This window comes from Silurus aristotelis (assembly GCF_946808225.1).
Source record: "Silurus aristotelis genome assembly, chromosome: 16".
Taxonomy (NCBI): domain Eukaryota; kingdom Metazoa; phylum Chordata; class Actinopteri; order Siluriformes; family Siluridae; genus Silurus; species Silurus aristotelis.
The window spans coordinates 19789534-19805609 of NC_139589.1; the positions used below are offsets into that span (position 1 = coordinate 19789534).

General features: G+C 37.7%; 1 protein-coding gene across 2 annotated transcripts in view; it reads right to left on the reverse strand.

The window, feature by feature from the left end:
- The window catches only part of rab27b (RAB27B, member RAS oncogene family), a 48838-nt gene extending 37874 nt beyond the window's left edge, over positions 1 to 10964 (reverse strand). The window contains exon 1 of one of the 2 annotated variants that reach the window (XM_083564206.1): positions 10682 to 10964. In XM_083564206.1, coding sequence (XP_083420332.1) covers positions 10682 to 10683 — 2 coding nt within the window. In that variant the 5' untranslated portion in view covers positions 10684 to 10964. Of the gene's footprint in view, positions 1 to 4021; positions 4047 to 10681 lie in introns of those variants that run through there. The other variant, XM_083564204.1, reaches the window with a different exon arrangement.
- Positions 10965 to 16076: the final 5112 nt, after the last annotated feature.

The window sequence follows — 16076 nt, forward strand, 5'->3', positions numbered from 1 at the left end:
TGACATCACCTGAATACCTTGGTATAAACATGCGATTCACCACAATATCCATAATCTACATGTAGTAAAGTCATTTTACTGTAATTCCAGTATTCGGGGTCTGGATGTCACAGGATTTCAAGAACAACCTACTGAGCCATAAAAAAGATCCCACCAATTTGGATGTCTGTCAGTCTTTAACATGTCTTCCAGACTATCCCTGGAACTAGCTGAGGCTCCCTGGCATTTCTGAGGATCTTCAGTGTCATTAATTATTTAGGGCTGGCAATTAGGTTCCCTTATCTGTCCATACACATAGAGGCAACAGCTCAGTGAATGGAAATAACACTACAGTCTAAGAAGATTAAGATTCTTGTTCTGTGGCTTTGAAAAAGATTACAATAGAAACTATTATTATTCCTGTTTATTGAAACTTTATGGCCGGAGCAGGAAAAATGCTGGATGACTAAAAATCTGACCTTGATTCTTTAAAAATGCGATATTTCTTTGCCGTGTCTCAAAAGGACGTCACAAAAAACGAAAGCGAAAGGCAGAGACGGGTACATGAATGGGGAGCAGACAAAAAGTAGGAAAAAAAATGGACAATAGTATTGGGACACCTGACCTTTCCTGCCATATGGGGTTCTTCTCCAAACTGTTACCACAAAATGGAGGTAGGGCTGCAACTAATTTTGATGATGGATTGTAGCGATATTCGATAAATGAGATGTTTTGCTTATAATAACTATATAAAACCCTAATTCAGGGTACTTATGTATAATAGTGTGCAAAAAAAATGCAAAAACCACATATTGAGTTTAATTATCTTTAATTTAGAGATCTAAAAGCTTATAGTGGCTGCTTGTTGAGGAGTGCATGTGGGATTTGAACGCTGACTGCACCCTCACCCTACATCAATACCTGACTTTACTAACACCCTTGTGTCTGATGAACATAAACGTCTACAAGCACACTCGATAATCTAGTGGAGCTTCCGAGGAGAGTGGAGCGAATTATAAGGGCAAACTGGGACTAGACTTTTCTTTAACTGCATTTAGATGCAACGACCATCGCATCGCATCTCTACTACTTATTAAGTCAAACAGTTAGAAAGCCGGTCACTGGTTTTGAAACCTACTCCAGCAAGATATTTCTTATGAAATAGGACTTGGCCATTTCCAGACTGTGGAAGACACACAGTGCCTTAATGTTCCACTGGAAGAGTGAAAATCTTTCTCAGCAAATGGAGCCCCCTTTCCCAACCTCTGACCCCTGTGGAGGGTCACAGTAGGTGGAATTGTGATAATTACCCAGACAGCATTGCAGCTCAGAAAGCCAAGATCTCTCTCCTCTCTCTCTCTCTCTCTCTCTCTCTCTCTCTCTCTCTCATTTAAGATGGAGTCTTTCATTAACAGACTGTTTATCGTGCAGATTATTTCCGCCTCACTACCCCTCCCTCAGTATCTTTCTTCATCAGTAACTCTCTTTCCTTTGTAGATTCCTTCCTCCCCTTGTTTAGTCTTTCATACTGCATATCAATTGTACATTCTGTAAGACGACAGATAATGTCTACAGCTGCATCACGAGTTGAATAACATCATTTTCCTCACATGAAGGAATATTATTTGTTACCACAAATTAGTTTTTTTTTAAAACTAATACACTTGTTGCACTGCACGATTATAAGAAAGGGGGCGTTAGGAGGTCTGTTTTTTTTCGTAGCTCATTTCCTTTGTAAATAGAATTATAGTTAAACTGACATTCATTTTCATTTAGTTACATTCCCAGTTTATCCTGGTTATGGTAGTGGGGAATTTTAATGTCTATACAGTTGGAAGGCTGTGATTTTGCATAGTTTTTTATCAGATGCTAGTGCTAATATTAGCTAATGTGCTGGTAGTAAATGCAGATTTGGAGGGTGCAAGCAAGAGTTTAACTGAAAACACAAAAGCAAATAATCTCATCATGTCTTAATATCAAGCATGTGTTCAAGGCCAAGGAATAGTTTTCTTTTGAGAATGCCAAGGACTGATTTGGCATATTCATCCACACATTCCCACACATCCCATGCAGAATGCAGCATATTATTTCAAATGCAAAAACACCAATTCTGCCCAAACGTCTGCCCTTCCAGCGACTATATTTACTATTAGATTTTAGCAAGAAATGTTTATTTAAAGAACAATTCCCAGGTTAATGAAATGGATTGCATGTGCTGCATTGCATGTTAGTTACACTGGCTACGTCGCTGACATTTGATGCATCCCCTCTGAATTTGCTGTAAAAATAAAAACTGTTCTTCCGAACCCTACGCAGTTCATCAGTCATCGTGCTTAGTTATGTGTTAGAAGTTAGGAAGGCTCAGAAAATAAAACATTTTGTTAGATTTGTTAAATCAAAAAAGCAGATTTATGAAACAGCTGAAAGTGGAAATTTCATGATTAATGATGGCAATAAGTGCTTCAAATGCAGACTTCAAAATGTGATCTATGACTAGATCAGAGAGAAGAACTACAGCATTCTCCTTCAACATCATAAACATCAGCAAAAAACGTTCACTGCTAGCAGCACGGAGAAAACAATGCCTACACACAACGTTGTGCCAATGTTTGACCTTTGACAACGATGGATCACAACACAAAGAAACGTACTTTACAGCTACACACAAGCTCAATTCTGAGGTTAATAATTAATTTCATATAAAAAAATTAATAAATGAAGCTAAATAAAAATGTACAGTCCATGTGTCCATGACGCCTGACTGATCAATATTTGGTTAATCAGTTTGGTATCAATAAATACTAAGAAATATTACTAAGCATGAATGTATTGTATAAATGTGTGCATGTTTTCTATTTTCGCTGCTTTTTGTTGTTACTGTCAGCAGAAATCATCTGTATTGCGATTCATTTCTAACCTTTCGATGTAAAATAATCAGGACTGATTCGGAGTAAGGTTCTCTTTCAAGCTCCATGAAGATATGGTCTCCATGGGCTGGAATGAAATGTCTTGAGTGGCTTGAACCGTATTAAACACCTTCCTACAAAAATACCTTACCTTTCTTGTGTCTAAATGAGCACAAATCTCCACTAACACACTCCAGATTATAGTGAAACGTCTTCCCCGAAGAGTGAAGATTATTTTAACAGGAAATGGGAAATAAATGTGGAATGGATATTTAAAAAGTACATACAAATCTTATGCTCAGGTCTCCAGAAACCTTTGTAAATATAGTGTATCTGTGTGTGTCCAAGCAGACGGGGTTATTATGGGCGACCAGAGGATTGCACACCTCGACAATCTCACCATCATGTGATACAAATCTACAGTAATGTGCTTCAAGCAAACACTGACAGTTTGAGCAGGAAAGTGTAATCTAATAGTACTGAGACCTGATTCGTGACTCATGAATACTCACTGACTAATTCAGCAGCTTTTGTACAAGCGATATTTTTGAATTAATTGTTTTGGCCTCCTAAATGTAAGTAAAATTCGACACTGTTCGGTTATTTATTTATTTATTTATTCATCTATTTATGGATACAGACAATTAATTGTTTTTCTTGCAAAAGGTTATATACCAAAAGTTACTCGCTAGGTTACTACGGCAACAGGGGAAAAAAAATAATTGCTTCAATGTTCAAAATTGTTCTTTGTGCCAATGTTTATATAAAATACATATTTGTGAACCCTAGAGAAGTCAGCTAACAAAAAAAGTTTACAAATGTAAAGATTATCCCTGCTTTCGTAATTAGCCAACTCAAGTGAAAATCTTTTTGTCTTCTTTCATATTAAAACAGCGCACACAACTTTGTGGGCCAGGGAAATACTGTATTGGCGCAAAAGACCCTCAGAAAACGCACATGATCACATCCACTATTTTACTATCTTCTACTTCTCTCTTAGTGTTTCCTTTCTTTGTTCCTGTTCATTCACGAAAGCATAAATATTAACCTTCTATTCAAATCTCAACACCCAAGCGAGACACAACAAAGTGCAGTAAAAAAGCTGAATAAATTTATGTGAACAGACGATCCCTTACCATAAGGCTTCTCCGAGTATCTCCATGTCATTCACCAGAACTCCTATGTGTGTGCTAGGGGTTTAATGCAATGCCGCTAAGCGTATCTGTTAAGTGCTACGAATATGTGTATCTGTGTTTGGAATTAAACCAAAAGTGGGCGTGACCTGAGTTGGATAGATCCACCCAGAGGTAATGCAGGAACTGTCAGCATGGTCTATGAATTCTGTCTCCATCAGTCCATTGACTAAATACTGTAGCAATCAACATGTGGGACTGGTTTTTTTTTTATTATTCTGTTTGCACGAGTAATTTTTTTGCTCGTAATTTAAATATTGGTATTATTTTCCATAATATAAGCAAACTAGTAGCATTATTTAAAGTACCACATCCGGGTCCTGAAGAACGCTGTCGGAAAAAAAGGCAGAAATTGAGGCATTAATCAACTACTGTATGAATCAAAGCTGGCTGCCGAATTGTCACGTAAATAAATTCATTTTCAGCCACAATTCTTCAAAAAAGTCCAAATCCGGCTCGAATTCGGTTTCCATTCCCTTTTTCTTATTACTATTTTGCATAATGTCATCATCAAAGCAAGTTCATTTGCATCCTGGACTTATGTTTCCTATAATCTATGTTTTGCATGAGATGAGAGACAACAGGCTTTTGTTGCTATCAGTAGTCACGTTATCGGTTTGTTGACAGGAACATAAACTGCGATCACTTGATCGAGGTTCTGTGACAACTAATGGCTCGTACGAAACAAACTGGCAGTACAGCTGTGTGATTACAGATTACATTACTCGTCATACTGTACAGGGTGATCCTGAGCAAATCTTCTATAATGCTATAGAATTATAAAAGAATTTGCTCAGGCTCGGGCACAAAATGAGCTTACAGCATGTTTTATTTACTATTTTCCATTCCAACTACTATATTTGTAGCTGCATCATTAATAAATCAGCGCCATCTTCGTATTAGTGGTTTTTGGTCGAGGTTCAGAGCAGTGGTCAACCTCTGAGAACCTGATCCAAAGTTTCTGACATTAGCAGAGTCTACATGTTGGCTGCCTTTGTTTACAATAGCACTGAAACAGCCATATCATGAAATTGCTGATTATTTGGCTGCTCTCAAAGCCACGGTACAAAAAAAACGTGCTTTTCATCTTCGACAGTAAAACTGGGATGAAAATTGCGTGTTGTGATTCTTGTGTCTGGTTGAGGTTTTGAAAATTGTTTGACATTTTCCACCAATAGTGTCTTTTTTTTTAATTCAGAGAGAACACTTCTCTTCTTCGCTCTCATCAAAAACGCTTACACTTTATGTGTTTTGGTGTATAATATCTTCGTGTTTAGACTGCGGTGCATTTTTCTTATCAACCTTGTCTTCGACTGTGTTTATTTTGTCTTTTATTACCTCTTTTGTTTTGCTTTAATGAAAGATTTTGTTTCGTTAATGTTTTAGTTTCAGCTTTCATCAGATTTCTAATATCCAGTAAATGTTTTTTCCCATTTCTTAATTTTGTGTGGTCTGTTTTAGTGGTGACTGTGTTGTAGCAGACTGCATAGTACACATGCAAAGCCCTGTCTTTCTGATGAGAAGATTAATTGTGACCCGGAGGTGACTGCAGCCTTGCCCTCTGCCCTACATCTCCATATTTGACACTTTCCATTTTTCTCTGTCAATGAATTCACATTGGCTGTGATTGTATCTCCCTGAACATTTTATTTTGCGTAAATTCAATAGCAGTAATGGTGGTTTGGTTTAAAGCTGGTATTTTTCTTTTAGACTGTTTCGGGAAGATTACAGACAAATGTAATAAAACAACACAGGAATGTTTTATTTGCTCTGTTAAAGAAACCAATAAGCCAACATTTTTCAAACCAATTTACGGATTCATTTATTTAAAGAAAAAAAATGTAAGTAGCTACTTTTTTTCCCACGTTTTGAACCCTGAGGCTTAAACAACGAAGCGGCTAATTTATGGATTTTTCCTGTGCTTTTCCCGGTTTCACAAACTTCAAGCCAAAAAACTGAACCCCATAACATTAGACCAATGAAATTTCCGAACGGAAAAACGCACCTCACCTGTGTTCTGAGCTGCACGGCTTCGGGAGAAACTTCCACAGAAGGAGGAAGACAGTGAACAATGACTTTCTTGGTAGGCTACTGTTTAGATACAAGCCGTTGTAACGCGTTGAGTCTGGGTCATGGGAGAGCTCACTTACTCCAGTTACAACAGAAATCATATAAGCACAAACAGGTTTCCAAAACTCGTGCTTTTTTAATTTTTTTGGCAACAGCGTTACGGGTTAGTCAAAAAAAATTAGAAATGAGCATCAGAAAATAATAAGGACATATTCCTCAGTCTTGCACACGTGCAGTAATACCGGGAAAATGCGGAGGCAGGCTATTCCCAAAATACCGCTCTGCTCTTAAAGGAGCCACAACATATTTCACCCGTTACACCGTGTAACAGACACTGTCTTTCGTTAAAGCCTGTGTAAAGTTCATTAGTTCCAATGTAGACACCTGCGGCTTATAGACAGTGGCGGCTTATTTATGTTCAAAATAAAAATCTTTGTCAAATTCAGTGGGTGCGGCTTATATATGGGTAGAATATATAATATTTATAGTATATAGAATATATATTTATAGTCCGGAAATTACGGTAGCCTAAGATTAGTCAGATTGTGCCATAGTCTTTTCTTTTTGTTATATAATTTTAAAGCATTTTTATAAAATAATACTGTTTAGCTTTGTGCACAGGGGCAGTGTCATGCTGGAACAACTGATTCAGGTTTCCTTGTTAAAGTAGAAGGAATAAATATAATGCTACTACAAAACCAATCGTGTGCCTCCAACTTTGTGTTAACAGTTTGGGGGAAAACTGCATATGTCTGGAAATATCAGATGTCCCAACACTTTTATTCATGTAGTGTATATGAGTAAAGCATTAGTATTTATAACAGTATGGACTGAATTGTAATAGTTGAAATAAATATAAAGAGCTTTCAACAAGGTCAGAATAAAATGTCAGGATATAAGGTCGTATAAATCGGTAATACGTCATGTTTTTTTAATGCTTTCCAGCAGAATTTACTATTAGGAAATAGCTGGATTAAGAAGACGATTGCACTGTTCCATCGTACGAAACAACGCTACAGCTTTATTAGATGGTAAACTGCTGCACATTAATCAGGCAGTCTTGTAATTTCATGCTACGATTTGTCATCATCTTATGGATTGTTACTTCCTGTGGAAATTCACTGAGGCAGAAGAATTATAGCCTATGAACCAGGCCAATATTAATTAGTGTAATGGAGATCAATGGTCTATGTTCTTCATCTGTTCCGTTTCTGACAACTGCAGCAAATCGTTAGGAAAAAAACGTAGAAAACGATAGGTGACCAAAACTACTTTTCATGTCACAAGAATTATGCAACTTGCTGCTGCAGGAAGTGAAATCCTTACTTAAAGCAATTGCATCACAAACAAACTGGGGCCAGAAAAACTTATTGTATAGTTTGCACTGTGTACATACTGAGGAAGATTGCAGCTCATTGGTTAAGGGATTGGACTCTGGATCGGAAGGTTATAGGATCAAATCTGCAATTTGATCCTATTATGCTTCTGCAATTTTTTAATTGCACTAGTCTTCAATTTTCAAAATCTGTCATGATTTGTTACTTTTTAAACAGAAAAGGTCACAAAACATTTTTATAAAATCAGCCATCTACAAAAAAAAAAGAAATCGAACAATCGACTAATTTTATATACTGTTAAATATACACAAAATTTTAAACCTACCAAACGTATCTTCTCTTTTTCTTATTTTCCATTTTCATGTGCTTTGCTTGCGTGCGTTACATTCGACAGCGAAGGAGTATAACCTACTAACGAAAGACCACATCTCAGACACCTCTGTTCGTGAAAATCGAGCAGCCTCACAGGCGTGAACCACGTGCCGGTGTGATGAAAAAAAGGAGCCCAGAAAAACGTTCCCCCTGTGGAAATCTCAGTGTAAAATTCTCAGACTCGGAATATAGAGTCTGAAGGACAGAATGATTTGTATAATAATGAACATGTGCTCTGTACAAAAAGAAACACATATACTGCAATTTGCAATGCAAAATATTCCTACTTCAAATATAATTACTTAGTATTATTGTCATTGTTGCTGCTGCTGTTGCTGTTGATGATGATGATGATGATAAAAATGATGTTTTATTGTCCAGATTCCTCCACAAAACAGCTACATTGTCCATGAACCATGTGTGTGTGTGTGTGTGTGTGTGTGTGTGTGTGTGTGTGTGTGTGTGTGTGTGTGTGACCTGAACTTTCGTCACGTGTGTCCCCACCTTGTGTCCAGTGTTTTTAGGATTGGTCTGGATCCTCTGCAGCCCTGACCAGGATAAAGTTCTTACTGAAGGTAAATCAATGAATGAACAACAACAACAACAACAGAACGACTATAGAAATATCCTGGAAATGAATCAGAAACACAGGAATGTAATATTTCTGCATCAGCGCTGAAAACTTCTTTCCACTACAGCAAAACTACGGCTTCACATCATCTCGTTGCCTCAACGCAACCAAAGCGGTGGTGATGAACTCGAGCCGGTGCTCACGGACAGCGCTCTGTGGCGCGTGGGAAGGAGGGAGGGGGTTGTTATGACTCACTACCGATGTCCGTAACGACTCACTCTACTGAATTGATCCTTTCGGATCAGACTCGTTTAAATGACTCGAACTGCACTAGTCACCGTTCAGAGCGAACAAACTGACATGGGTGCAGTAAGAAAAATCTTAGAACATCCTTTCCTGTTGCCAAATGATTGTCACTCTCTCACTCTTTTTTGATTGCATAATCCTAACATGTAATCAAACTGACTCTGTGTGCACCGTTTGCTTATCAAAAACTTCCAGGACGATTTTGCAGGCCGATAGTAAAAAGACAGAAATTTTTTTTTTTTTCCAACATATTAACATATCACACATATGATATATGTGATATATGATTTTGGGGACAGATTTGGTTATGATTAAAGTTTACACACCTTTTGAAAGCCTTGAATGTTTGAATTACTCAATCATTACTCAATCCACGTGATCAGTCAGGGAGATTTCAACACATTGAGAAAGGTGTTACATTAATATGTAAATAAACCATACAGACTACTAGCGTATGTCATTATTAAATCATATATCTTACAGTTTAGTGAGGAGTTTAGAAAGATTTTAAGTCCCTTAAAGCCACTAATCCAACATTGAAGAACATCCAAGAAAAAAAACGTGTGCATGGAGATACGTGTAGTGTAATGAAACGCATTAATATTGCATTTAAAATCCTGTTTGATCGACAGCCGCACATACCATGAATATAATAAGACAGTAAAGGGTTTCTGAAGTATCCAAAGTTTTATTTTAATAATTCATGCCCTTAGATTTCAAGTTCATTAATGAATTTTGATACAAATGCAAAACACTAAAGACGATCATTTGCGTTTTTGTGCATGAAACTCTATGAACCACGGGTGTGTGTGTCCGTCATAGAAATGAAATACCGGGGCTAAGAAATAAGGCCAAACAAGACAAAAAGGATACAGAATAAAGTGTAAAAAATAAGTAAGTAAAAGTACATTCTGCTCTTATGAACTTTTGGCTGAGCATGATGCAGGGCTTCGTTTTTTTTGGCTGTCAGTTCATTAAGGTTCGGGCTTCGGGTTCTGTGCTGCAACTTTTAGAATGGAGAAAAGATGAGCAGAAGTTAGAGATGATTGTCCAGTGTGTGTTTTTGTTTATCTACAAATCAGAGAAAAGTTGCTTATAAAGATATTGCCAAGCATCTGAGCAGCATCATTTCAGGGATGAAGCGAAAAAACTGTGCAGTGCCCTGTGGCAATTATATTAGAAATTGCTTCATATTCCGGATATAATGGATCGGCAGGCAGGCAGTGGCCCAACGGCCTTAAGTTTGACATATTGGCGTATTTGTTTTAAACTGAATCAGTGACCGATGAATGATGCATTTATTTGTGACATGTACATTACAGCACAGTGAAATTCCCAGCATAAATTCTTTGCATGAACATGTGGTCAGCCATAATACAGCACCCCTGGAGCAGAGAGGGTTATAAGGGCCTTGTTTAAGGGCCCAACAGTGGCAGTGCTGGGACTTGAACCGTCAACCATCTGATCAGCAACCCAGAGCCTGGACCCCTGATCTCCCACTTCCCCACCACTACTATTCATTTCACTACTAATACCCCTAATGGTCCTGGGAGCTGAACCATCAACGTTCTGATGAGTTATGAGTTACCACAATGTCAAAATAATATATAATAATATATTATTGGTGTTGTTACAGCATGCTGAAAGCAATAGTAGTTGAATACAAATAAATAAAAGAGGCAGCTTAGAAATCAACTTTCAATCCATGATTCTGTGCGAATCGACTCACCGCAAAAGAGTCGGTCTGGGAAAAAAACGCAACAAAAAAAAGAACCGATTCGGTGCTATGACTCACCCAGCACAGAGCGTGATGGAAGCGTTACAAACGGAACTTAAATAAAACCTTATGAATGAAATATTATAATTATGAAATATATCATATTGTGAAATATAGGATGTGTGTGTGTAAAATACACACGCGTTCGTGGGTGTCGTGCCTTTACTTACATATCACTAATAATAAGGCTGAAGTCTTGAGGAGCAGGTGCCTTTAGCCGCTATAGCCCTGGAGATGAGACCTTTTATTATACATTTTTCAACCCGAAATAAAACGAGTGTTGGTTTTTCACTTCTGGGAAAAAGAAATCAAATTCAGAAGCCTGCGCTCTTTGTGGTGGTCGGCACTCGTTTGAAACCTGGAAGCGCTTGTTGGCATGGACGCTTCGCAGCGGCTTTAGAGCGCGAGCACACTTGCTCGTTTTTTTTCTCTGTCGCGCGCAGCACACCGGGTCCTAGCGCCGACGGGTAAAAATTCCAAACCCTGCATCAACAGGTTGCAGAGAATTTTACGTGTAACTCTTCTTCTTCTTCTTCTTCTTCTTCTTCTTCTTCTTTCGGCTTCTCCCATTAGGGGTCGCCACAGCGGATTATCCGTCTCCATACCCCCTGTCCTCTACATCTGTCTCCTTCGACCCAACTACCTGCATGTCTTCCCTCACCACATCCATAAACCTTCTCCTTGGCCTTCCTCTTTTCATCCTTCCTGGTGGCTCCATCCTCAGCATCCTCCTACCGATATACCCCACGTCCCTCCTCTGCACATGTCCAAACCATCTCAATCTCCTCTTCCCCACCTTGTCTGTTTGTGGCCACCTAAGCTTTTGAGCTTCACATTCCACATTTAGATCTCTTTGCTCATACAGTATAATAAGCTCCACTCTTCTTCAAAAGGTGTTCAACTAGATTTTTGGAGTGTACTGTATGTCTGGAGATTTGTGATCATTTAGGCACAAGGGTGTTAGTAATATCAGGTACTGATGAGGGGTCTGGAAGATTGGGGGTGCAGTCAGATTTCTAATTCATCCTATAGTCCAGAGCTTTAGAGCAGGCCACTCAAGATCCCATGTAAACCGTAAAAACCATGTAAACCTCTTCATGAAGCTTGCTTTACACACAGGGGCATTGTCATTCTACAGGTTTGGGTCTTACATTTACATCATTTGGTAGACGCCCTCATCCAAAGTGACTTATAGATATCTCAATCATACAAATGAGCAGAGGTTGAGAGCCGTGCCAGATTGGCGAGGCTGGGATATGAACTTTGGATCCAAAGTCCAATGCCTTAACCACTCAGCTACAACCACCCAGTTTAATGGAAAATGGCATCCAAAAACATCTGGTACAATTGTGTGCCTTCAGCTATGTGGTAACAGTTTGGGAAAGAACCACATATAGCTGGAAGAGTCAGGTGTCCCATAACTGTTGTATGTATAGTGAACAGTTATGTGAAGAAATATTAATTAGCTTTTAACTTAGTATACACCAAATCAGTCCTAGTTACTGTACTTTGAAAGGTAAGTAATGAATTGTTCAACAAAACTCGCAAAACAGATGATTTCGGCTGACAAATAATAATAATAATAATAATAATAATAATAATAATAATAATAATAATAATAATAATAATAATAATAATAATAACAATAATTATAAAACAACAATAAAATAAATACACAAATTCATTGAATAAATTGTAAGTAAGTAAATAAGTAATGTAAGTACTGATGTAGCGTGTGGAGGTTTGGGGTGCAGTCTGCGTTCCAGGTCATGCCAAAGGTGAGATTTCAGATGTGTGTTTGCCATTATAACAGCCTTCGCTCCTCGAGAGAGATTTTTCACTAGATTTCGGTTTGTCCTTGTGGAGATTTGTGCTTATTTAGCCAAAAGGGTGTTAGCAAAGTCAGGAACTGGTGTAGAGTGAGGAGGCCTGGGGTGCAGTCTGTGTTCCAATTCATCCCAAAGGTGAGATTTCAGTCGTGGAGATTTGTGCACAAGTTCCTTCGTATTAAAATCTGTTTAAAAAAAGATGATAAAATCTGTGGTCCAGTCGTTGTTCCAGTTCATCCTAAAGGTGAGATTTCGGATGTGGAGATTTTGCCTTTGTGAGGTCATCTTATAAAATCTGGGCTTCAGTCAGCGTTCTAGAGTTCATTCAAATGTGTTCATTTGAATTAAGATCAGGGTTCAGTGCAGACCACTTAAGTAGTTCCAATCCGACTTTGTGCGTGCCTTCGTGGAGTTTGTGTACCGGGTGTAACATACTGAAACAGGTTTGGGCCTCTGAGTTCCAGTGAAAGGAAATGTAATGTAACAGCATACAAAGACATCCTGTACAGCTGTGTGCCTCTAAATTTGTAACACCATATTAGGGAAGAACCATGTATGTTTAATAGTAAACACATTTAGCCATATAGTATAGATTAAATGCAATACTTGTGCTACATGGTGCACATTGTGCTTAAAAAAAAAAAAATTCTTTATTGCAAGTTACGTACATTTAAAAACTAATGATTGCAGCAAAACTCACAGCTTTTGTTTATGTTATTGATAAATATTCATTATTGATAAAATCCTTATTTATTCTTAAAATGCACTCCGGATAATTAAAGAAATATATAAGAATTAGATACAAAATACAAAGGGTTTATTTTATTGAATACTGAATAACACTGAACTTTGATTGAAAATACATAAGGTACAGATAAACTCATTCCTTACGTTGCTTATACATGCCCTGATGATCCCATCAGCTATTCCAATAACAAAATGTTCTATTCTCATCTTTCATTTTAGAGCAGTGAAGTATCCACTGCTTAGTATTTAAATGAACCACATATACTTCAGATTTTAGGATAGGTCTTTACAATTTGGTTGCCAATCTACTTCCTCCCTACATATTTTAATCAAATTTAATTGCAGCAAGAACATGATTGTACAATGAATCGAACCAGCTGCTGAAAGTGAGCCCAAAATGTTGTCTATTTTAGGCTGTATGCCCCCTGTTTTGTTGATGAAAGCTGAATGTGTACACAGAAAATGCATATTCCCTAATTTCCATAAAATGTATATAAGACTAACATATTAGTTTTATTTTCTATTATTATCTATATATATATAAAGCTCAAATACCACTGACTCACTCACTCACTCATCACGAAATCTCAAAAACCACTAAACGGATTGCAATGAAATTTGGAACATACCTTCCTCTTGGGTCTTAGGTGCTCACTAAGAAAGGGTTTTAAAAAATTCGCCCTGGATCACGGCTAACTCGCGGAAAACGCGATTTCTCACGCATTGTAAATTCTTCGAAATAACATTACGGATCCTAATGAAACTTAGTACATTGTTTCTTATTAGATGTTAGATGCACGATAAAAATTATTTTTAAAGTAGTTTGCCCTGTATCGGTACTACAAAGGGGTAGTACGTTATTTTTTGACGTTACGTTCTGATCTCTAATCATCCAGTCTTGCTCAGTGCATACTGCTTATTGCCATATTGCTTGGCGTTCTGCCTTCCGTAGCGAAGCACGGGTACTTTCCGCTAGTTATTAATATTATAGATATTATGCAATTATATAACTATAACTGTTATAGTTATGGACCTGACCAAAAAAGATCATTTATAAGATGTGAAATGGTCCTCATGTTCTGATGCTAAATCTGACACTAGTCATCTCTGTCTTCAGGCAACAATCAATCTTACAAATAAACACACCAAACACTAGATAGAAGGCAGTGACCATCAAGTTCACAGTGGGGAAGCTTCATCAATAGCAGACATGACATCTCATCACCCTATTTAATGAGTCATGTGCCCGGTCAAAAGATGTTCTGCCCTAAGGACCTTAAGGAGAACAGGACAATGAAGCTGGGTGTCATGGGAGACTGTTGTTGCCCCTGAGCTACTTTGGATCAACACAACAGACAGCAGTGCCAGTGGAATGCTGGACAGCCCCCACAACACAAGCAGAAGTCAAATAGGAGCATGGCACAAGAACGTGTTTGAGAGCAATAAGGAAAAGAAAATTGCTAAGCAACCATAGTGGCTACTGAAAACAGAAAAAGAAAGACTGCATACAGAGACTCAGTAGAAACTGTGCATATGATTTCATGGTTAAAATAATGATAAAGGCTACATGTTTAACATGCATACAACACATGATAGGTTTGCCTTATTCATGTGTATAACTTCTTTAATGTTTTACATTGTTGTGTCTATGGATTTGTGCTTTCTGTATACATGTGTTTTTTACTCCTTGGTTTCTTTAATGCATTGTGTTCACTGATCGAGGTCTTTTTTATTAATTTTTTTGCATTCAGTGCATTTATGTCTACCTGAGTTGGCTTACTTTATTCAATTCTTGACTGTTCTTACTACGACTTGAAAAAATGAATCTTCATTTTAATATATTTATTAGTTCAAAACCAAGATCCGCTTCAAGTCTACTGTAACAGACAATTTTTGAATATCACTGAGGATATTAGGAGACCTCTGCTTGAAGTGAAGTGTGACCCTTGATCTAGCACTGAGAAGTTAAATGTTGCATAAGTAGACCTCAGAGAAACCTCAGCGGCTTGACAGTGCAGATTTGAGTTAGTGTGCAGGTGTTTGTTCTGAATCTTGCATGGAGGTGAGAGGGCAGAGTGATGTCTAAGTTGAATAGTGTAGAAAAAGGGCTGAGAAGAAGGTGGAAGTGGCTGTCGCAGAGGGCAAATAGAAAAAAAAAGGTATTAGTGGCAGAGAAAAAAAAGGATAATAAAGTTTATTTTGTACCTTTGCAAAGTGTGCTGTAACACAATCAAGTTTAATGTGCTTTTAATTTTTTGTGCTGCACAACATTGGTCTGTAAATCCCATGAACAGAATTCAGATATTGAATATAATAAGTCTTATTAGCAGTGGCGGGCCGTCAATGTCAGCACGGCCTTCTCTGACAGCCTAAACTCTATCAGATTCACTGTCTTACTTTTTAATACATTTTAGTCAATGAATATATTTAAAATTATTCCCAATAGTCCATTCTCATCATTTCATAACATTTCTCTCAGGTGGGCTGTTTCTAGGAGCAGCCCAACCCTAGTGTCTGTTTACATTTGAGTTTCTATCCAATCACATTTCAGCCGTCAAATTACATGTTGCCGGGTTCAAAGATATCTGACTTGAGCCTTCAGAATGAACAGTGCACGTGACTACAGATTAGAATACACGCTGCTTAAAGCTGTTGCTTTAACCAATCAAATTTCAAGTTGAAGGCACTGGGGCCATCTAGCAGGCATACAAAAACATTGCCATTTTCATGTCCTTTCATTGGATGGTCAGAGAGTGCATCAAGGTACAATATATTCATGTAGATTGAATAGCTTTTTTTTTAATTTCACAATGGCTAGAAGAGAAGAAGAAACAGATTTGGTCGCAGAAATATTTACAAGTACATTTACAAGATGGACTTATCAAGAATAGCTGGACATTGCAAGGAAAAGTCTGCCAAAACAGTTCAATACAGTTGTAAAGCTTTTTCATGAACCATTTATACTTTTGTGTTTTCTTTCCTGTAGAAT